Below are 25,235 nucleotides of genomic sequence, written 5' to 3' on the forward strand. Positions count from 1 at the left end.
GGAAATGTGAACAATACTGAACTAAGGTATAAATATTTAATACTGAAATGTCAATATAAAAACTCTTTATATGAAGCAAAGCTAGAAAACAATGCTAAATACAGAGAAGAAAGTAATAACAGATGTAAAGCCGCATGGGAGGTAATAAAGAATAACTGTGAAATAAAAAACACAGCTGATTTGCAAATTGAGCAAAATACTTTCAATAGGTTTTTTGTTGACAGTGTAGACAAGATCAAACAAATTATTAAAATTCCAGGTATAATCACTTCTTGTAATGATTTTTTGAAAAAATATGAAATTGATAGTTGTAATAAATTTTGTTGGTCAGCCATCACACCTAGTGATATTCTTAGTGCCACTAAAAGGATGAAAAGATCAGCTAGTGTGGATGTGTACAATATGTCAAACAATCTGTTAAAAGTAATTATTGACTGTTTGGCTAACCCCTTGGCAATATGCATAAATAACCTTTTATCAGAAGGGGTTTTTCCTGACTTGATCAAAGTCTCTCGAGTCTGTCCTATTTACAAAAAAGGTCCTAAGGACCAACCTCAGAGCTACAGACCAGTTTCAATTATACCTGTATTGGGAAAACTAATAGAAATACTTATTTACGATCAAATCAGAAATTATTTTGAAAAAAACAACATCTTGAACAACAACCAATACGGTTTTAGAAAGGGAAAATCCACTCTCAATGCATTGGACGATCTAGTCAGGCAAGTTCATCTCTCTTTCGAAAATAAAACTTATGCTCAGGCCACCTTCTGTGACCTCAGTAAAGCTTTTGACTCTGTTGACAGTAATATTCTCATCTCTAAATTACAGTACTATGGATTTGATGGCCCTCCATTATATTTTTTAAGAAGCTACTTGCAAAATCGGAAACAAGCAGTTTGTATAAAAGGAAGATGGTCAGATGAAGTGTCAGTCGAGTGGGGAGTGCCACAGGGTTCAGTCCTTGGTCCCCTTCTTTTCTTAATCTATATAAATGATCTACCCTCTTCTGTTAATTGTAAAACCATTCTGTACGCAGATGACTCTACCTTTTTATCTACTAGTAAAAACTATAAAGAACTTGAAAAATTGGCTGATGAAACATTAAATAATGCACAAAATTGGTTTCATAGTAATGGACTTTTGCTTAACAAAGAAAAATCACAAAAATTGACATTTTCCTTAAATTATAATTCAAGAGAGTTGTTTGAGAACAGTGATAAGGGTAGTAAAGTTTTTTTCAGCAAAGTTTTTGGGAATATATGTAGATAGTCAGCTAACATGGGATTCTCATATAGACTATTTAAATACCAGACTTTCTCGTGTAATATTTTTACTAGGTCGTCTGAAAAAATGCATTCCATTAAATTATGTCCGAACAGCATATTTTTCATATTTTCAATCCATTTTCAGGTATGGGCAAATTTTTTGGGGCAATTGTGCTAGGGTAGAGGAAATTCTTGTTTGGCAAAAGAAAGCGGTTAGAGTTATCTCTAATAAAGGCTCAAGAGACCACAGCAAACCACTTTTTAGAAATCTTCAAATCCCTACTATTATTAACGTTATATTTATGACTTAATAGTTTATATCTTGGAAAATCAACATCTTTTAAAATTTAGAAACCATACTCATGATCATAATACCAGAAATAAGAACCATACCTCAATAGAATTCCATCGTTTCAGTAAAACTCTAAATAGTCACATAGTTTTATCACTTAACCCTAGCAGTGGCCAACCGTCGCCTGGTGACGGTATGACGTTGATGCTTAGAATGGCCAATGTCGTCTGGTGACGGTATGGGCCGAAATTTTTTTAACGGTAAAAAAAACACTTACAATCAACTCAGATGAGAATAATATATATACCATTCGAAAGATCACATTCTGAACTTTCATTTGATTACATAAACAAACCCTGTAGCAGGTATATAACAATGTCACGACGATTAGAAATCAAATGAAATTTTGGCGCGGTACGACTTTTGCAGCCGACACTTGGGAACTGGCAAAACACGTCTTGTTAGGCATTACCCTGCTCGGGTAATTTTCGTCTTGGGATATTGCGGGTGGTACCACTGGATAGCCATTGATTTTATCTTCATTGTGGTAGTGATATTTATAACTAAATATTGATTGCACAATCGGTACGATTTTATGAAAACAGCTGTTTTTGAAATTTCTAACAAATGGCCAACAGTCGTCTGGTGACAGTATGGAAAATACGAATTATATACAGTGAAAGTTATTATTACTAGTCATATAGTATATCATTTTGAAGAGGAAGAAATTTAGATTCAGAGAGTGGCAGCCCTGCACTCAGGGTTATTTCTGTATGCTCGCATGTAGACGACAAGTGAGTCATTACTGCTACAGTCTGTCAGCTGTCTTGTATTGCCATTGTTTGTTTGTGTTGTTGCCGTAATAGTTTTATCCGCGATTTATTACTAAATATGTTATTAGTTTCGTAGTGTTAGTGTTAGTGAAGTGTTGTGTGTGTGTGTATAACAGTAATCTTCATGCATAAATATTACTGAATTGTGTGAAATAGTGTTCATAAAAGGTTGTATTTTGTTAGCATCATGTCCTAAAATGACGATTCTGACATTCAGAGATTGTTGTACCTATATAATGATATACCCAAGGTGTTATACATTTTTATAAAGGTAAATGAATACACTACAACATGTTTATAATTGTTTGGGGGTAAAAAATTTTGTAAAAAAGTTATAGCCAATACTAAATAGGCCTACTACTGTATTTTGTTAGCATCATGTTCAAAAATGACGATTCTGACATTCAGAGGTGCTATATATGCTATATAATGATTTACCCAAGGTGTTATACATTTTTATAAAGGTAAATGAATACACTACAACATGTTTATATTGGTTTGGGTGTAAAAAATTTGGTAAAAAAATTATATAGGCTACTAAATACTGTACACTCCATTTTCTGGAAATGCGCAAAAAATTCAAAACGTTCTCAAATTGATACATAATCATAGGTGAAAATAACTTTTTACTATCATACTTATGACTTTTTTGGATTCCTTACTTCATTAGCTTTACAAATATGTAGGCTACATATCATCAGCCTACATAATGTTTCACAACACAAGCAAACACTGTAGGCTATAGTTTACACTTATTTGCGGTTTTGCGGTTATTGTATTATTATGTCCCTATTACGTACCTACAAAAAAAAAATATTTCTAACATGTTATACATTTTTATGTAGGTAATTGAATACACTACAAGATTATTATGTTGGTTTGAAGTAAACAAATTTGGTACAAAAGTTGTATACTAAGTACTGTGAATTTTTTTCTCGAGAAATCGCTAAAATATAGCCTAAAAACATTATTTTATATACGTATGTTTATAGGTAAAAAATTATTTTTACCATAAACTTTATGACTTTTTTTGATTCCTTACTTCATTAGCTTTACAAACATGTATATATCATTATTAGTATACACATATATTATAGAACTTTTTACAACATAAACTAACACTGTACGGTTTTCAATTTTTTCGGTTCTCCGTTTGTCATTATATTTCGCCCCAAAAACTTATAAAAAAAAATATTTTCCTAACATGTTATATATTTCTATGTAGGGAATTAGATTGTCTACAAAATGTATATAATGAATTTCCCATAAAAAAATCCGTAGAAAAAAAATGCAGAGGCCGCTTTTGAAATTTCAAAAAAAATTCAAAAAAAATTAAAAAAAAAACGTGTTTTTTTTATTTTTTTCACTTTACCGATAAAATACACTGTCTAAATCATTATGATATTACTATTTCTAGATTCTCCTGTTCTTTCCGAACAAAATGAATATGAGGTTGGCTAGGTTTACTTGTACGGTTGAATTTTTACGAATTTTCAAAAAATGGTCTGCAAAATCGCCAAAATGGGTTGGCCATTCCCCACTTCTAACATTGGCCACTGCTAGGGTTAAAGTGTACAACTTTCTTGAATCCATAATTAAATTACACAATATAAAGGATTTCAAAAGTAAATTTTATTGTTGGCTGACCAATAACCCATTTTATAGTTTGGAAGATTTTTTTAAGAATAAGATTCTTCAGTTGTAATTATTCATTTAGAATATGTATTATAATATGTCTCCCTTTGTTAAGTTAGCTATAAGTATTTTATTAATTAATTACCTGACTATGCTATAATTTTAGCTGTATCTTGACATTGTCGATGATTTGTACAAATTCAAAAGACAATAAAGCATATTTCATATTTCATTTCATTTCATCAGATGTGCTCAGGCTACGAACGATGATGACAAACTGACAATAGGCTATGCCTCTATCATGCACAGGTCATTGTGACCCATGTGATATTTTTATTTGATTCATGTAATGCTGCAAAATAATTTGTTGTAAATAAAGAATTTCTCTCTCTCTCTCTATATATATTTTTTGGGATCAATACAAAATAACTTATTCTTAGTCATATCCTGTGGAGATAAGCGTATGGTTCAGTTCTCATCGCCCAGCGTGGGAGCGGAAATGCCGAGATTCCTAGAAAGTGGCGGTTAAACTGAACTGCTCTCAAAACAAAGTCGCTTAAAACAAACTGTTTTATTTTACGATCGAAGGCGGATAATCCGATTATCGGTTAATACAAGGTCGGTTAAGAGGGGGTCTACTGTACAATTAACCATACAAAAGGCAGTGAATACCTGCTCTGTTACAATGATCAACAAATAAATTATTTAAGTCCCAAACGAAACAAAGCCTTCAATTTCTCCAGAGATCAAGGCAAGACAGTGTTACCAGTACAAATGTAAAAACATTGTTCTATTACTTTTAATGTAAAATCCTGCAGAAAGCAAATATCTTTTACACAGTTATCTCTAGTTGCCTGAGTGGGCTCTATGTTTAAGACTCACCTGTTGTTGCTGGGATGCTGCTACTGAGTACATGGGGTAAGCTGACTGAGGATGACTGCCAGACTGACTACTGGACCTGCAACAAGTACTTGGGTCAGGGAGCTAAAGCTGGGTACAGAATGAAACATGATGGCGGCATTACAGTGCGTTGGAGAACGCAGAGCCACACCACACACATGTGGCCATCAACACTTGCAAAACGAAGGCGTAAGTACATATGATAAACCTATGTACTTACACTCTTTTGCCTTGCAAGCCACGAATTGATAACTGGCAGCCCGATCGGATGAGACTACGATTAAAGACCCATCAACCAATCTATTATTAATTGTGTTATGCATTTGATTTATTTTACATGTTAAAAACGACACTGTCTAGTGTCTATAGCATGTATGTAATGCTGAAGGACATTAAATTCTGATTGGGCTTAACATGATTACGAATAAAGTCTAGTGATGTTGTTTACACATCGTATTACGATAAATAGTTCAATAGCCTACATTGAATCTGAACGATGGCACTGTGTTCTCAATCAGATAAATACAAAATATTTGTATTTATCTGAGAAAAACACTAATCAATTTTCTTCAAGAAATACTGGTGATATTGGAATGAATATAAATTAGAAACAAAAACTTCACCAATATTTTAAGAATTTTTAGTTTTATAAAATTAAAAATTGTTAAAATATTGGTGAAGGTTTCATTTCAAATGTATACTAATCAATTTATTTATTTTTATTGTTATATAGCTAATTATGAAGAAAGTCCTAAATAAATAAAGGTTTCAGTTTTGTTAAATTTGCATAAATTCTACACAGATTGAAATAAAATGTAATCCTTTTATTACATAAACACTAGTTTCACATGCCAGCCTGAAATGACAAATTATGTAGCATTTTTTAATTCACTTCTATCAAAGAACTCCAAAGTTTGAAAAATTAAATAGAACTATTGAACTCTCCGCTACAGCATCAAACGATTTATTTTAACAAAACTCCTCTTGAAAAATCCGTAATTCATTTAATGCAACAATGGAAAAAATGTGCATCATCATTCGAATCCACATTCTCCTCCACGTCAGTTATGTTTGTAAATAATTACCTTCTAGGCTCAGGGTTGGAAGTAATGTTGGTGGAGCGGACGACCACCCCAGGCGCTGAGCAGACGTATGTCTGCGCCGTGCTGCCTGGACTGTGGTGTCTGCTGTACACGGAGAATAATCAATGCAGTTTACATAAGTGGTCTGAATACAACTCAGATTGTATAATATATAAGACTATTGATTATTTTAGTCATCCCATTCACATGTCACTGCTATAACCAGTTTTATTAAATGGATGTTGAATTGCCCCATTGACAGAGTGAATTGTTAATTACTGAGGTATGTTAAACATGCCAATTTATAACCAAACCAAACTTAAAGGACAACTTACTGCAAGCTAGAGCAAAATTTACGTTACATAAGTTGTCAAAGCTTTGAAAGAGGGAATATAATGCTCCTGCCTGGATTCATGCATTGCGCATTTCAAATGTAAGAAATATGAATAATTTAAGTATAAATTATAATGTTGGGTCGGTTGTGATTTCATCGATTTGGTTTTGTTTCAGTTTTTTAAATAGGTTGTCGGTTATCAGTTTTTTGTTTTTCGGGGTTCCCCCTTAAATCTCTTATTTAAAAATATAATTTTTCTTTTTACTTATGCTAAGGTAGTTTACATGTTAAAAATTGTCACTTGTGCTTGCCAAGATTAATATTGGCATGATGAAATATGGGATTGTAATTGCGACCATACCTAGCAATAATTATGAAAGTAGTAAACAAACATCTGGTTGAACAAGTGTTCCAAACCAACTACTGCGGCGCAGCAAAATTATTGCACAACCGATAAACTGAAACTCACTTTTTCATTTGATAAAAATCTGGTAAAAACAACATTAACAATTGACCCATCCATAATTAAACATTACACTAATAGAAGCACAATCTCAATAGGAATGACTTAAGTAAACTTATCTAATGTTTGTCCATAAGGATGGTAATTACTTTAGTTTTTATTTTAAAGTCGATACTAAAACTACCACAATTGATAGTATATTTCAGTTTCAGCAATTTCAGCCTTAACAAAATTACTATATTTTAAAATGTTTGGGAACTGAAATCTGGGTTTGTGAAATGGGTTTGCTTGTGACACGCTATGGGCCCAAGAGATATTTGCGCTCCCCCTGTACCCATTTATTGTCTGGGATTATTTTTTCTTTGCAAACATAAAACCAATCGCGCCCCTGAGCCCATTTACTAAAGTAGCCCGATCTGAAATACAAGTATAAATGACTACAGAAGGGCTGCGATACTTTGAAGCTGAAGGGGAAAGTGTAACATTTTGAAATATTGAGTATTTTGAGTAATCAAGGATCACGTTATCAAGGATTTGTACCAAAAATTCAAGATACTGATTTGTTGAATTCCGAAAATGATGTTACATCACGACCTTAATAACTTCACATTTAAATGCTCAACGAAATAACTCAAGTTCAAGCTTTTTCTACAAACCAAAGGGTAACTGTTAAAGCAATATAGGACAAACAAATGTCGTACAGTATTTAATATGCTTTAAGATAAACGTAAGTCTAACATCTTTTGTATAAACTGAATTAATAACAAAATATAAATAAAACAGAACTAGTGCTTATAGACTACTAGTGGTTAATTTGATCATTACCTGATCGGATTGGGTTGTCCAGGATGGTAAGACTGACTGGGGGACGTTGGTCCGTTCTCCACGGGACCTCCGGGATAGGTGTTGTTGACTCTAGGTGGCTGTGGTACGTTCACTGGCCGCCCATCCATCGGCATTGACACCGGCACGTTGGCAGCTGCAGGATGTATGTTGTTCACTAAAACAATAAAAACTATTTCAGAGGATACTCATTGGAACATGTAATAGGCTAATAGTTATCGTACGGCATTTAGTGAGTGGAGTTCTCCGATACAGAGATAGTCTTCCTTGTATAAAAGATAAAATACTATTTTTTTTCTAAACAGGTTGACAAATAGCTTGAAGTGAGTTTCGAGCTAACTGATCACAGCACACCATGGCTAAAACGAATTGGTAAATGGCAAGATTTTGATTTGTAACCTGGGCCTCTATACCTAAAGTCACCTGTTCTAACCACTAGACCAGTTGGCCTTTCACTAAATAATAGAGAAACTCTAAAATGAGGCATTCAAGCCTCTGGTAGACGGCAAGGGTGTAAACTGCAAGCAGTGAATTTGATCTAACACTGAAAAAATTATGGATTCTGACGCTGGCCAAAAAAGTGTCCACAGAATCCGGCAACATTCATCCTACAGTACACACTAAAATTAAATTAGTTTAGAGCACAAAGCCAAGCTAACTCTAACCTCACTTTTCATGTCCAAACTCTAAAAAAAGTTTTGCAGATCAGCATAAGCCTTCCACTACTTGTTTTGTTGAATATATCTTGTAGTTGTACTCCTCCTTTTTTGAAAAATCAAATAATTTTAAATAGTTGGAGATACATTTTGGTATTCTGTTTTTTTTTTCTTTGGAGACATCTGGTAACCAATTGAGACGTAAAAGTGAGATATCCTTTCTGGGAGATCAAGGATATCCAAAAGCTTTTGACACCTTGCAAAAAGGATGACAATCAGATTAATTTAGGCCTACTTATTTTACATTTTATTCTTAACATTTTTGTATTTCATATAGTTGATTATTATAATAAAACATCTTACGCAGAATCGTTTTCACTGAATGTTGGCTCACCTGTGGGTGGAGGTATGCTGGGAGGCACCAACGGGATGGCCAGTCTAGCATTGACAGCCAACAAGTGGTCTCTCCGCTGCAACAGTGAGTTGACGTTCTCCTCTAGTCGCAGGTTCTCTGCCCTCAGCTGATGTAGACAAGTCAGCAGTGACGCAACTGATGACAGAAAACAAGTGTAAAACATGCAAGACAGACAAAAATTTGTTCGATTAACTTTTAATTACCAAACGTATCTGATTAGAATTTTGTATGGTTTTTTTAAATCCTCAATCATTATAGCCACTGGATTGCTTATATAATTGAAATTGTAAGGTCTTACCTTAGCAATCCTAATATTGTTGATCCGATATTAATTTCGAAGCAAAAGGTTCATCCATAGTCGTGATCTAGATTGACCAAATCTCTAAAGCAGTATCTAACCAAAGGGTTTCGTAGAAATATGTTGTATAGTAAATATCCATACCTGTATGTGCTCGTATATATTTAAATAAAATGTAATGGTAACAATTTTTATGTAGAAAAAATTGTAACCATCATGAGACTTAGTCACTAAACATTGACACTATTCAATTGTTTACAAGTACAATGTATATTAAGTAAATAAAAAGTATTTGATATTGAATTTGAAGATAAAATAACATTTATCACATTACAAATTTAAATTACAGTTGACACGAAAATAGCATAGAAATTTGACAGTTGTCGGCAACGTGTTCCCGAACTAAAGTGATGTTAACCCACATTTCAAAACCATGGTTTTATCCATTATTTTTGTGCTATTTCCATATCAACTGTAATTAATAATGTGATAAATGTTATTTTATCTTCTACAAAACTCTCAGGGTGGATACCACCTCAGGAACTTTGGTCGACCTAGATCCCGACTGAAGATTAACCTTGGGGTGGAAATTGATATCGCATCGACAATATTGCTAAGGTAAGACCTTACAATATCAAGTTTAAATCCTACTGTTCCTTTGTTGGTTAACCATTCAAGTGCAATACTGAATCGCACCCTTACTGTCAAAGTGCTGCGCTTGTTCCATGAGGAACTGACTGCCCTGCTCCCACTGCCTCTCCAACAGCTGGTCCAGGGTCTGGGGGGTTGAGGCTGTACTGTTAGGTGCCCAGGCATTGGCTGGAGGTGTGCTGCTGGTCTGGGGAGTGCCTGCTCCACTGCCTCTCACCTGCAAAACCGACACACTTTCATGTTGTCAAACAATATTTTACAAACATCCTTGAAACCTAGGCACTTGTGTTTAATGTTTCATTAATAAACTTTGAAAGGGGAGCGAGCTGGTCTAGTGGCGGTGGGCGGGAGGTTCAAATCCCGCCAATCACCAATGGATTTGATCTAAGTGATCGTACCCCAACCCTTTAGGCCTAGCAGGTGTGTATGTAGCTGTACTTACACTAGCTATGACTCTGCTGTGTAGTTGGGGACCCACAAGTTGGCCAGGCTGGCTGCTCAAGTTAGGTTCTGAGGTGAAGATACTGTGAGCTTCCAACTCTTGGTTCAGAGTATCTGACATCTTCTGCGCCATCGTGGACGCCGGGTTCAACTGATTGCCGAGCATGTGTGGCGCATTCACACCGTTCTGGAACCTGAACAAATCATAAGACGTTGAGGTATTTGACTTTCAAAGAAATCACATATACTTAAACACAACACATTGAGATAATTATGTGTTTTGATTTTCCTGCTTACAACAAAGCTCTATGGAGCAAATTTCTCAACTTAACTAATAGTAAAAAAAAATCACTTTGGATATTATCACAGACTTTGGAATACTAGGGTAGATATCCCACCATATGTAAAATAGAAAATTAACTAGACTCTACCCCTAGAAACGTTATATCTTAAATTAATAAAAGAAGATTACGCTTGTAAAAGACCAAAATTCAAACTGGCGGCGAGACCAAAAACAGAAGAGTTTAAGTCAATAACTATTGAGTACTGATCTGCAAGGATAAGAATCAAAAGAGATTTGTAACACCCCAGAAAAAGTATGATCATGTCTGGTCTTAATTCCAACAGAAGTGGATCCAAAACTAAACTCACAATTTGTCTTTGTCATCTCGAGACTGAGATTGCCTCTTGTGCTTTTGTTTGTTGTCCGGACTGCTTGGTGGGGACTCCTTGATGGCTTGACTGACAGGCATCACGCTGCAAACAGACAAAATATTATTAAACTATATCTGAAATGTCTTTAAAAAAAATTATTTAATATATATTATATGTCACTTACATATCCTTAATAGTACGTGTATGCGGGCCAGACTTCTCGTTTGGATAGAAAGTGTTGACTTAAACGTCTTGATCAAAAATCAGACTGGTTTGGAAAATATTCTATTCTCAACATCCCCTGCATTCGATGTCGCAAAGACATTGCCATTCTCACAACTTATGCAAAAATTGTGAATTTTTAATCGCACAATCTTTGCAGACACTTTCAGCTATTGCCATTACATTGCTCAGATTGAAAATTATTTCTGGTCCAAATCGAACAATATAGCCAACTGTTGGCATGGCCGCCCAGGAAGTTACAGGGACCTAAGCTCTTTTGAGACTCCTACTTAAAACACTATGTGCAGGGTTAACATTTTAGCATCAGTATTTTTTGATGGCAGACAGACATGGCACCAGAAAATGTTCACTGACACATTACCATTTAGGTATATTACTTCAAGTGAAAACTTAAAAAAAATTTTGTGACGAGGGGCCCCATATCACTACTGGTCTTGACTATTCAGTAAAATGGGATGTTTTAATTGATGGTGACATGGCAACACTGCGATTGTGTTAGACACAAACGAGGAGCACGGGCGAGTCAGGCAAGTGGATTACGACAACAATTCAAGAGTGCTCAACGAGAAATGCGGTAGACATAGGCCTCAAGGGCAGTTGGTGTGATGAGGGGAGGTTATATAAAAGAAGTCTTCGTTGTGTAGGAGTAACCCCACAGTTTTAATCGTGATGCAAGGCCAGGAAGAAGAGGCGTCTCAGGTAACTATTACAATAAACTAAAGCTGGGTTTTCCTAGGAGCGGAAGCGGAGAGCGGAGAGAGGAACGCGGAGAGCGGTAAAGAGATTAACATGGTGTTCCGCTCCGCTTCTAGGGAAACTGCCTAAGACAAGTGGAGTCTGCTCTCCGCTCTCCGTTTCCGCGCCTAGGAAAACCCGGCTTAAGGTAATCTCTGAATAATATGTTTTTTTTTATTTGAGGTGTAGCTATGACCCCCCGGTCTCACTTGGCAGTACTCACACTGGGGTGGGTGTAGCAGCTGGCGTGGCAATGGTGGGGGTAGCTATGACAGGAGGGGTAGGTGAAGGCTGGGGTTGAGGAAGTTGGTTGCTAGAGGGCGGAGGCGTGGCTTGACTGCTACGACCACCTCTCTTGCTGCCTGTAGCACTGCCTCCTCGCTTCTGCTTCTTACTTTTGTCCGACTTGTCAGCCGATTGAGATCTAAAAAATTGTTGGATTGAGTTGTATGTACATCAGCACCTCGCATTAATATAGTGTCCACAAGCAACAAAACATTTGCCTTTTTTGGAAAATTTTCAGGGGGCCTAAATTTCATCACTAGGGCCTAAACTGACTCTTTTGATAGGTAAAGTTTTACGATCGAGGCGAAGTCGAGGTCAGAAAATGAGCGAGGGTTAAAAAGTCACTTAGATTCGTTCTCAAATCAAAATCGAATCTCTAAAAAGATTCGGATTTGTAATATTTTATAAGAACAAGATAAAATCTAGTGTATTCAATTTATTCTCCATTTCAATCACAACTCAATTATTATTGTTATTTACAAAATTAACAATCAGAACAAAACAAAAGTCTTTAACATCTGGAATGCAACCAACATTATAAAATCAAATGCTGCTTCTTGTACAATTAATATAAACATATATTACAGGATTCAATTCATTTTTCAAACTATTCTCACAGTCCTGACTTACTAGCTTAATTGCACATACCTTAAGTTGAGAGCAAATCTCAGCTGGTGAAATTGGTCGTGTTACTCTGTTACAAGGTTCACAGGTCAATAATTCTTCAACTCTCTCGAGTAAGTAATAAAATTGGTTCCTAGTAAATCTAAAATAAGCTTTGAATTTGATTTCATCATCTAAAAGGTGCTTATGTATTAACAACTGAAAGACACCCTCGTCTTCTCTAAAATTGTACACGTCACTGGTTTTGCTTCTAACTGAACAATACTTTTTCATTATAACATTAACTTCTTTATCAATCTCGTCTAAACACTCCTTTAATAACAAAGCACATATTTGTTTTCTCTTCCGTGAGCTCATCTTGAAGCTATCCTGCTAAATGACGCAGCTGTACTGAACATTTCTAGGAGAACACTTGTATGCCGCATATTATATGTACGTTATACGTCAGCGTTATACGTTGTACGCGACGTAGAAAGTGCGTCGCTAGGAAAACACGGCTTAACAGCTGCTTATTTGCATTAGCAGAATTGAAAACAAGCTGGAAGTTGTTTTAAGAGGTTATCTTTACATAAAAATGATTTTGTTTTCTAGCTTTGTTTGTTAATTAATTATGCAATATGACAAAAAATATAGTTCACCACACGGGCAAAAGGTGTCTTTTTAACCCTCGCTCATTTTCCGACCTCAGTTCGCCTCGATCGTAAAACTTGACCTTGGGACAAAAAGAGTCACTTTAGGCCCTATTGATGAAATATACTATTTTGTAGTGTAATGGGTAAAGAAAATAATTCAATCTTTATTATAGAAGTATAGCAAAGACTAAGGTATGAGTATTTGTTGTTAGAAATTCTTAACTTCAAATAACAACTATGTAAAAATAAAAATAAACATTAATTGGGTCATGTCGCCCTACTTTTCACTATTCATTTTATATTTTGCTTATTCAGAAGAAGTGGTACATATGCAGTTGCAAAACACCTCAAACTGTTTGGTAACTACTCTCTTCTGGAAAAGCCCTGTTGTAGGGACAAAAAATCAAATTAGTAAACTGGTTGTGAGCAGTCTACCACCTGAAACTTTTTTTAGGTAAGCTAATCCACCCCTCCTTCCAATATATTTCCAATCCAATTTCTCTTTCCCATAACTAAACTTACAATTTACTAATCTACACTTCGTACCTTCCTCGCTTGCCGGGGGCGTCGTCTGTGACGGGGGTCGGCGCCGCAGGTACAGTTGTGGCTGGCGGAGTCGGCAGCGACGCAACGGCTAGTGGCACAGACACGACTATAGAACTAGTAGCAGCAATTGGTGAGGCTAAACCATAAATAAACTCCAGTTCACCGTAACCAGCAAACAAACACAGTTCAAACTACAGACAACATGCAGACGAAACAATTTTAGCCAGAGAAAAGTTGCGAGTCAAAATGATTAAAGTGTATAAAAAAGGTTCCCAATGTTGGTAAATGGTTAAACTAGAAAACTATTATTGGTTAAAAAGTTATTGTTAGTCAAATTTGTATAAACAAAGAAATAAGGCCTAATAATTTGAAACCAACCAAGAAAACTTAGACTAGAAATGATTAGGGAGGAGATGTAAGAAACCCATATGATGGTTAGTAGATCATTTACGAGACAGTTAAGTGTTTTTGGTTACATATGTATCAAATCATAGAATGTTTTTCAAAAAGATATACAGGCCAAAGAGTTAAAAACTAACATTGTGGCCTTTCATGCTATAAATCTTCCTACCAGAAAAAGCTCCAATAAAGTGATTCAAATTTGTTTAGATAAAAAAGGGTGGCTCTAATAGAAAATAGTTAAACGAGTATTACGTTTTGTAATTTAATTGTTTACTACAAATGTTGCTTTTTACATCCTATTTGATTTCTAGACATTACACTACTTCCATTTCATGAGTTTTATTTTAGGTTAATTGAAAGAACTTTCTTTAATCAGTAATCACAAAATTGTCAGTTAAAACCAATTATAAAAATTGATAGAATATTAATATTTTTTAGCTATGCATTAGACTGGTGAAAAAACAAAATAGGAATAGGAATAAGTTTATTTATTTGGTTTAAGTCTGCATGTTTTAACTAATAGATAGGAAAGAAGGGTCCTTTGTAATGAATATAATTAGTAAAATAATTAAATCAAGAAAATTCATAACACAGTCAATAATTTATGTTAACACACAATTTTTAGCTAGTAAAATTAAAACAATACTTACTAACAGCTTTTTTGATACAGAAAACTAAAGTATTCAAGAATACAATTTTGAATTTCAATGAGATTTTGTATAGCAAAAAAAAAGATAAGATTTGTGAATACGGAACTGATGTTAGTAAAAAAATATAACTAATTTAGCTGATCAGAACAGAACACATGGAGGAAGTGATTGGAACAGAACTCAGGAACAAACAACTACTAAATGTCTGCTTGAAATTCAATAAGTGAGGTTTTGACCTTTGTACACTCAACAGGAAACTTTACGTTTACATCAACCTTCTCTGTTGGTATGAAGTAGTACAGGAGTTTAAAATTGTGAAATGAATCCCTAATATTCAATCAGTGTGAAATAAATTGAAAAATAACCAAAACTGGTAAAACCTAGTTTTGAAAAATAATAATGCATTTTTTGGAATAAGTAAAACATTGTTTTATACATGGGAAACCTTTGTTTAAATCGAATGTATATTATAGAAATTTAAAAAATTCTTAGGGGAAACATTTGATTTTTTGGAGTGATAACTACTAAATTAACTCAAACACGAGGAAGTGAAAAAATAAAAACAGTGGGTATCATGAAACTAGATTACCGGAACATGGTAGTCTAAAAATACCCTTCTTTGAACGTGATATGATATGGGCTGGGCAAGTACTAGTTTTTTATCACTAATGCTTAGGGCTTGATAAAATTTGAGCAGTTAGATGAAATTAAATTTTTATCTTCTAACATTGTTAAATATGTTAAGAAGGTATTGAAAAAAGCTAATAATGTCATTTTATGACCGAAAATGTTATTATTTTTGTTTTGCAACAAAATAAAACAGCATCTCACTATCAGGTATGGGCATTGGGCAAGGACTGAATTTTAATTAACTCTTAAATTGAAGTTGTTAGAGAATAATTCTGAAGGCTCTACGACATTTCAGCCAAAAACTAAACAAAGGTCCGATTGTTATCTGCAATAACATTGGCAAAGTGAAAAGAGATTTCAAAAAGTCAATAATGTCATTTAACATTATTAAAAAACGTAATTCAGTTGTTACTCTCTAATTCATCATAAAATTAAAATTTGATGGAATAACTTTAAAATTAATTAACTAGAATTTTTTTAGAGGCAAATCTATTAGGTTGTTCATTTTCTTCCAAATGTTGACAATATTACCTACCTATTTTACAATACCTTAATAAATTTACAATATATTAGAAGAAAGAAATTGAATTTCATCCTGTTATTGGCTGAAATAATCTTTGTTATTTTATAAGCTAATTTGAATTTGCAAAAACTTGACCACCCCTTTAAAAAAAGACATCTTACTTGTGACAGGCTGGCGAGGAACAGGGGGCGCGGCAGAGGGGGAAGTAGACGGAGCAGTAGTCGGAACTTTCACCACAACTGACGGCGTAGGAGTCTCCAACTTCCCGGGAATGGCAGAGGAGTCAATCTTCGGTCTTTTATCCTCCGCTAGAGGTCCTGAATTTCCACTCAAAGGATTAACAGAGGGTGCTGTCGCCGAGGGACTCTCGTCTTTCACCTGGCTCTTCCTTTTCTTCCCTGGTTTCCCGTCTCCAAATACACTTCCACTAGGAGTTACTACACTCTCGACAAAGTTGGAAGTGGTGAATTTCCCGTTGACAGCCGAGTCAACAGAGGTGGTTGGACTGTCTGTGGTGGCGGGGGGGACGACAGAAGGCGGGGGTGTAGGGGACGGATCCTCAACTGTCGGTGTAGCAGTCGACTCACCAGCTGAAGTCGGAGCAGGACTTGTAGTACCACTGGATTTGCCACCAATGGAGGGTTTCCCACCTTGAATAATGATTATTATAGGGATAACGCAAATATTATGTGACCGTCACCAACTACATTGCATAATAATAAAATTTGAAAAACCCAGTCACACATCAGATCCCTAATGAATAGATCATTTATAGACAGTTTTATTTTTAAGAACTAATAACAAATAATTTACAAATAAACATAGTGTGGATTTAAGAAATTTTGTGTCTTGTACATGTGGAGCAAAAAAAAACATGTTCTCTTTTATTTGATTACACATATTTTCAAAAAGTCTTTATTGCCAAAGTATTTATTACCAAACATATTGTTACCTTTTTTGGAACACACTTAAAACTTAAACTTAAAACAACTTAAAAGGTGATATCTATATCAATAATTATTTGAAAAAAAAATTTAAACTTAAACTAAACAATTAGCCTATATTTTCAAAAATTACTTTACACATTTTGTTAATTTATGAAAGTCTTGTTATTTTGTTTCAATTTTAAAAGACGGTGAGAATGTGATGAAACCCCTAGTAGCCTATTTATAACTTTTTTTTAATTTTCTTTATTATATAATTAATAAAACGGTTAATAATTTCAAATCCAACCATATCATTTAATAGTTACGTCATATGCAATGAATGCATCAGTTGTTAGTATTTAATATCAAACCATTCGGATACACAACAACACTGATGGCTCAGTCTTACCACACTTACAAAATGAGGTCTTCTCTAGTCTTTGAGTAAATATATAGGCCGACAACAACTAGACCTATGTACAAAGTCATAATTTTATACTTATTTAAGCTCTACTAAAATTAACTTACCCAATTCAGTGGTATGCACTTGTTTAGCAAAAATATATTTGAAAATATTAAACATAATTACTTTCACTGATGTTCAGTGTTAAATTGGTTTTAAATCCTTCATAATAGAAAATTGAGTATATGAGCAAGGATATATGTTTATAAAATAACTTACAAAATTGATTTAAAACACTTTTGAGGTACCTAATTTTAGAATTTTCATCACTTTTTATCTTGAATTCGTACTTTAATACTTTTTAATACTTTTAATACTTTTCATTGGGACTTTATATCACATGAACAAAAAACACTTTAACACAAAATACAATCCAAAAGTAAGAAAATTATCCATTTAAAGTGCACTGTCCACTAAATTAAGCAAGAGCAAGACTGAGTAGGCTGAGCCCATCAGTTTCTTGCCATCAAATCTTTATGGAACAAAGGAGAGTGAAGTCAGAAGAAGCATAAATATTTTGCTGCACTGTTTATCCATTATGATAGACCATGTAGGGGAACTCTGTTAACATTGCTTCTAAGACAGATTGTATTCATTGATATTCTCATCAGAGGATGGTAATTTAGAGATCATTAAAGTTTAGGCTCTGTTTAATTTATGAACGATGACTAGGATGAGTACGTAAACTAGGTAACAACCAAAGTAGTATCATAGATCAAAATTAGAATATTCAAGTGAGCTTGTTGCAAGGAAAGATGACAGTTGAAAAGCGTTGACAAAAGCAGTTTTCCAAGTCCTTGACGTCTTTGGAAGAACCCATAAAATCCATTAAATAATGGGATCAGGAGGTGACTGAGAGATGCAAGACTTAGTTAATAGAAATTTGTTGCTGGCAAGGCCTACAATCATTTTAATTAGCCAACATTCATTTTAATTAGGAAATAAACTTCAATCAGCAATTACATCAAACAATGGTTTAATAGAATTAAGATGATCAAACTGTAGCAAACCGAGGTTATGTAGGCCTAAAAATTAGATTCAGCAAATGATGCAGTCATAAAGATTATCACAAATTCAGATATAAGTGAGAAGGTGCAGTTTTTTAACAAACCATTATTGGTTGTACTTAAATCTGCAATATAATTTGCAAATATTGCTTACTTTTTCATGTCAATGTTTAATATTGCTCAAGGGCATTCCTTCTAATGGGTGTCAGTTAACTACTGCGGCACACAAAAAATGTATAAATGCTACCTGAATGACTTTAAGGTGTGAATGGATAGTTACATAATTGATTTTGGATACTGCAAGAAGCCAGAAGACTTCCCATCGTATCTGAAGCCTATAATGTGAACTTGATATCCAGTAGGCCTAAAGCTAAAGAGCTAATGTCAACAAAATGTTCCTCTCAAACTATGAGGTAAACACAAGTGAGCGTTTTATTATTCGGTAATAATGCCAGAGGACATCAACTTTATTTTTTGTTATGTTTTTGGTAAAATAAGGAGGAATAGGTAGCAAACATGCTTAAAATGCACTCCACAAAAACCATACTTTAAAATTGTCTTTAGTTGGTACATAGGGATGACGAATCTACATAGGATTAGCCTATTGTTTAAACTATGGTCACACGTGGGAAAAAAACTCCAATTATTTCCAAACAAAGCAGAAACATATGTTAATTACCGCTTTAAATAATTGTCTTAGCTTACAACATTTACTGAGAAGTGATGTTAGTAAGACACAGAAATTCATTGAAAAACTAATATTTACAAATGCCCCTTTGTCATGTTTATAGGTAGAAATCAGACAATCTCACACAAAGCACTCCCAAAACATGCATAGAGGAAACAGTAAATACACAACAAAATGTTGGTTAGAATTTTCTGTTTGAATTTGTTATTAACAAAAGGGAAAGAAAAAAACCATGACTGACAAAAACTGCATTCTCACCATGAAGACATAATTTATTATCCTAAGTCCTAAGACTATGTTTTAAATACCTATAGCAAATATAGTTAAGTAATATTTAAACCATTTCCTAGTGATAATAATAAAAAAAAACATATATATATATATAACATATAAATTGTGTTAAACGTGTGTAGGTTCACTACACAGACTAAATAACAAACCACTTACTTGATGAGAAGTTAGAGGAAGAGCTTTTAGCCGAGGTGCTTAGTTTACGTTTTCCTGGTTTTGACCAGTTGTCACTTGATTCCTTGTCCGGACTAGGGGGCGAATCAGCGGACAAAGGACGATACGCAGGCACTGCCTTTACGTTTGCACCCTTTTTCTGTAAATAGATTCCAACAGTTAATATTTTACACGATTTTACACTTGGTCATGAGTCCAATAAACTAAACAATTGATCTGAACATTTTAGAAAATATACTGTTCAAACATAGCTAAACTCTCTTCTTGTGGTAGGGTAAGAAAATAACCTACCTAAGAAAAACGTAAAAATCAGATAAGCTTAAGGTAGGAGGAGGGAGAGTACGCAAACACAAAAATTTATGACCAAAGTGAATGTACTATAAACTACTATAAACGACTATAAATTAACTATAAATAAGTTAAAATCCTCATACTATCCAAATCCAATTGATGAAAATTACAAGAAAAACAATAACTAACAATATGAAAATTATAACCATATGACAAAATTATTACACATAACAGCATGAACAAATTACAAGAGAAAGGGAAAACTTTGTATTTATAGAAAAACATGTTTTGAAAACATACTTGAATAAAATTGGTATAACTATTCAGTGTGATAAGAAATAAAAGTACAGTAAATGCAATTAAAGTAAGATTGATGAAAATGTATAATCCATAACATTATTTTAATATAGGAAGGCCAAATGTTTTGGATGTTTTAATAAGATTTGAATTTCCATCTAGCATAAGCATAAATACATTAGGTACTGTATTAAAGTTGATTATTCTACTTTTTGTGGGACTAAAGGACAAAAAAACACAGAACAAGTAAAATAAATGGGTACACTGTACAAGCAAAAACTCATATAGCATTTTGTTATCACAAGGGGTTTTTACAGTGTTGCCCAAATTCACTAAGAATATAAAAGAAAAAACTGTAAAACTGAAGAAGCATTAATAAATTTATAATAATTTCAAAACTTACACAGTTCAACAATCAAAATAGTTTTTTTGAAATTTTCTACTGACTCCACAACTTTACTGTTTTACAACTGAACTGTATGGTATGCCACATTCAGTTAATTACTGAAACACCTGTTTCACAAAATCAATAATCAAAACAAAACCAACTGAAAAATATGAGTCACACGCAGAAAACACAAATGAACTAAGCCATTTTATAAAAGCAGGCCATTGCACTGAACAAGAATATGCAAACAGTGTTAAACAAACAGTGGCTTTGACTAAAAGGAAAGAGTTGTCATTAGAGTTGTATTAAACTGAACTCTCGTTTAATGCATTGTATGGTCTATGTATGATGGCGTTTAATTGCTCGTAAATTGATATTTTAAACATTAAAATGTAAATTATAATTAGTACGAAGAAATAAATATTATTACAAGTGTTTGTTGAGAATGTATGACGGCATAAACAAAATAAAATTTATTTTGAAGAGGACATAAATGTTAGTCAGCCTATAGAGAAGTCTAAATCATACGATTATTACACATAGGCATAATAAATATAATTTGGACAATTGAGGTTTAGTAGACCTTAAAACTTATTTCACCGAATCTCATTTTTAGTGAAATCATCGGGCAATTATTTTTTAAATATAAATAACAAAAAACAGAAGATTTGAATGTCCATTGTTTAAAATAATTTGAATTGCGAGCTACAATACATTCTAGTTATACAGAGTGAAAATGAATCGCATAGAAATTAGATCTAAACTCCCAGGTGTTTATGAAGGACTAACCCAGACTTTTTATGCTGTTCAGGGTGTCTAGTTTATTTCCATTACAAAATTCAAGACTAATTCCAGACTTTTCAAGACTAATTCCTGATTTTTCAAGACTAGTTTTTTCAACAATTAGTGGGTGTTGATACCAAAATGTATCGATTCTCGATTCTTGGTACCGATACCAATTTTTATAGCTTAACCAAATTTTCTAAATAATACTACACCAACCCCTGTCTTTGTTATAAAGTAGTACTGTATTATGATAATGTCGTGTTTTCAAGTAAAGAAATAATGCAGCAATAAAAGTTCTAACTAGCAAATTTGTTTTTTTTTATCATGAAATCTTCCGCGTACCGTACGTTTAGACATCATCATTAACTGCAGCAGTTACAGAAATGTGATCATCGTCGTCCGCGATCACGAAAAAATCATGAACATTTCCCGCGGCCTTGTAGACATCAATGACATCATCGTCGTCTCCCACGGTCTCAGAAACGTCATCGTCATTGTCCGCGATCGCGGCAAAATCATGAACAATTCCCGCGGCTGTTTAGACATCACCGTCATATCCCGCGGTCACGGAAACGTTATCGTCGACGTCCGCGATCACGGCAAAATCATGAACATTTCCCGCGGCCGTGTAGACATAATCGTCGTCTCCTGCGGTCACGGAAACGTCATCGTCATCTACCGCGGTCGAGGAAACGTCATCGTCGTCGTCCGCATTCGCGACCAAATCATGAACATTTCCCGCGGTCGAGCAGATGTCATCGTCGTCTCCCGCGGTCACGGAAACGTCATCGTCGTCTCCCGCGGTCACGGAAACGTCATCGTCGTCGTCCGCGATCGCGGAAAAGACATGAACATTTCCCGCGGCGGTTTTGACATCGCCGTCATCTCCCGCGGCCACGGAAACGTCGCCGTCATCTCCCGCGGTCACGGAAACGTCATCGTCGGCTCCCGCGGTCAAGGAAACGTCATCGTCATCTTCCGCGATCGCGACAAAATCATAAACATTTCCCGCGGTCGAGCAGATGTCATCGTCGTCTCCCGCGGTCACGGAAACGTCACCGTCGTCTCCCGCGGTCACGAAAACGTCACCATCGTCACCCGCGGTCACGGAAACGTCATCGTCGTCGTCCACGATCGCGACAAAATCATGAACATTTCCCACGGCCGAGCAGATGACATCGTCGTCTCCCGCGATCACGGAAACGTCATCGTCGTCTCCCGCGGTCACGGAAACGTCATCGTCGTCTCCCGCGGTCACGGAAACGTCATCGTCATCTCCCACGATCGCGACAAAATCATGAACATTTCCCGGGGCCGAGCAGATATCATCGTCGTCTCCCGCGGTCACGGAAACGTCATCGTCATCTCCCACGATCGCGACAAAATCATGATCATTTCCGCGGCCGAGCAGATATCATCGTCGTCTCCCGCGGTCACGGAAACGTCATCGTCATCTCCCGCGGTCACGGAAACGTCATTGTCGTCGTCCGCGATCGCGGCAAAATCATGAAAATTTCCCACGTCCGAGCAGATATCATCGTCGTCTCCCGCGGTCACGGAAACGTCATCGTCATCTCCCACGATCGCGACAAAATCATGAACATTTCCCGCGGCCGCGTAGACATCATCGTCGTCTCCCGCGGTCACGGAAATGTCATCGTCATCTACCGCGGTCACGGAAACGTCATCGTCGTCGTCCGCATTCGCGACCAAATCATTAACATTTCCCGCGGTCGAGCAGATGTCATCGTCGTCTCGCGCGGTCACGGAAACGTCATCGTCGTCTCGCGCGGTCACGGAAACGTCATCGTCGTCTGCCGCGGTCACGGAAACGTCATCGTCATCTCCCACGATCGCGACAAAATCATGGACGTTTCCGCGGCCGAGCAGATATCATCGTCGTCTCCCGCGGTCACGGAAACGTCATCGTCATCTCCCGCGGTCACGGAAACGTCATCGTCGTCGTCCGCGATCGTGACAAAATCATGAACATTTCCCACGGCTGAGCAGATGTCATCGTCGTCTCCCGCGGTCACGGAAACGTCATCGTCGTCTCCCGCGGTCACGGAAACGTCATCGTCATCTCCCGCGGTCACGGAAACGTCATCGTCGTCGTCCGCGATCGCGGCAAAATCATGAACATTTCCCGCGGCCGAGCAGGTATCATCATCATTGGTTTTCGCGGTTACGTAAACGCAAGACGACGATCGCGGCAAAATCACGAAAATTCCCGACTTTGAAATCAAATTTAAGACTAAATCCCGACTTTTCAAGACCATTTTGAAATTCAATACTAATTCCCGACTTTCCCGATTTTCCCGACTACTAGACACCCTGGCTGTTACATATGAATTCCTTAAAAGCTTACTTTAACCGCCATGGGACTGTACATCTTTGAAATGATTAAACAACTAAATAGGTTATGTTTTTAGGAAAAAGCATTTAGCTTGGATTAAATAAATAAATAAATGTTGGTCATCCTATTTAAACTGTTGTTTTGTAACTACCATCTAGGCCTACTTCTGAAGAAGCCTCTGAAAGAGGCGAAATATTAAGTAAATTATGTGTGTGATTTTATGTGTTCTTTGACTCATCTGCAACCTTTCATCAGGTGAGTTAGCTGTGTCCTCTCCATCCTATATTTATTTAAACAACTAAATAGCAATCTAGACAAGTTTTGAAGTTTAAATTATAACTATTCCACAAGTCAGAAAAATTTATATGAATTCCCAACACATAGACTAAGCCTTTTTTAATGTATACAAAATACATGGCTATCAACATTTTAAATAAATTTCAAGAAGAATCACCAACAATCCAATAAAAATACTCTTAAAAAACTACACGTCTTTTAATTGAAAAGGCTTGTTATAAAATGGATGATTTTTATTCTGAAGTTTTCTAAATAGACAAGAATTATTTAATTTAAAAACTGAATTCATGTACATGATGGCTTTCAATAACTTTATCAGGATTATAATCTTTCTGATTTCTGATTCTGATATAAGCTATAATAATTGTACTTTGTACTTTTTAAGACATTATTAGTGAGTGATTAGTTATTAGTGAATTTGAAAATTAGAGTGCACTCAACCGCTTAAGTCCTTGGAGCCTAGACGTTCTAACTCCTAAAACAATTAAAGAACTACTACGACAATTCTAATCTCAGTTTATTAGATTTTTATTTTTTAAATAACAATCACTCTGGTGTTTGAAAAAATATTTTGTGGTGGTAAATAACTTTACAGCGGCTGTTTGAAGGAATGAAATCAACATTGCTCTCATGGCGGGAAAATCCAAGATGGCCGTTAGCTTCCATGGACTCCTTCAAACAATTCAAATCTACAAATAACATTTCTAATCTCACAGTATACTGGATATTTAAATTATTATCTTTTTGGTGTTTGAACAAATATTTTTGGCCGATAAATAACTCTTCAGCAGCTGTTTGAAATTATCCAAGATGGCCGCTAGTCTCCAAGGACTCTTAAGGAGTGATGCCGATGCCTCAATTGATAAAGAGTTTTGTTAATCTGAAAAATAGGATACCGTGCAGGAAGCAAACATGAAAGACTAATAGGTAGGTTAGGAAATCTAATATGTTACCGTAATTTTCCCGCAGCCAAATAAGTGGCCTCCGTATAATACCAGAGTACCAAAATTTATAAAGGTTCCATAAACGGCAGCACATTATATGATGCATAAGTAGTATCAAATCAAATAAAATAAACCTTTATTCGACACATACAACAGCATACATGAATGTGTCATTGTTATTTTACATTTTTGAGTCTAGTGATAAAATAAAAGTAACATATACAAGAATATTAACTGCAATTCCAGATTATTTACACACTATACATTAGATTAGTTAAATACAGTTTTTACA

The 25,235-nt window shown here is 35.3% G+C and overlaps 1 protein-coding gene across 3 annotated transcripts in view; it reads right to left on the reverse strand.

The window, feature by feature from the left end:
• Window positions 1-25,235, reverse strand: part of LOC128992055 (protein AF-10-like) — a 37,404-nt gene that overhangs the window by 3,961 nt on the left and 8,208 nt on the right. The window contains exons 5-15 of one of the 3 annotated variants that reach the window (XM_054415437.1): window positions 19,567-19,723; window positions 16,197-16,685; window positions 13,831-13,918; window positions 11,967-12,167; window positions 10,763-10,867; window positions 10,113-10,305; window positions 9,716-9,887; window positions 8,701-8,856; window positions 7,633-7,807; window positions 6,014-6,115; window positions 4,911-4,986 (exon numbers count right to left, since the gene is read on the reverse strand). In XM_054415437.1, coding sequence (XP_054271412.1) covers window positions 4,911-4,986; window positions 6,014-6,115; window positions 7,633-7,807; window positions 8,701-8,856; window positions 9,716-9,887; window positions 10,113-10,305; window positions 10,763-10,867; window positions 11,967-12,167; window positions 13,831-13,918; window positions 16,197-16,685; window positions 19,567-19,723 — 1,914 coding nt within the window. Of the gene's footprint in view, window positions 1-4,910; window positions 4,987-6,013; window positions 6,116-7,632; window positions 7,808-8,700; window positions 8,857-9,715; window positions 9,888-10,112; window positions 10,306-10,762; window positions 10,868-11,966; window positions 12,168-13,830; window positions 13,967-16,196; window positions 16,686-19,566; window positions 19,724-25,235 lie in introns of all 3 variants that reach the window. The other 2 variants (XM_054415436.1, XM_054415435.1) reach the window with 2 other exon arrangements.

Source organism: Macrosteles quadrilineatus, unplaced genomic scaffold (assembly GCF_028750875.1).
Source record: "Macrosteles quadrilineatus isolate MER2022 unplaced genomic scaffold, UCM_ALF_1.0 Scaffold_4__1_contigs__length_99947679, whole genome shotgun sequence".
Taxonomy (NCBI): Eukaryota; Metazoa; Arthropoda; class Insecta; order Hemiptera; family Cicadellidae; genus Macrosteles; species Macrosteles quadrilineatus.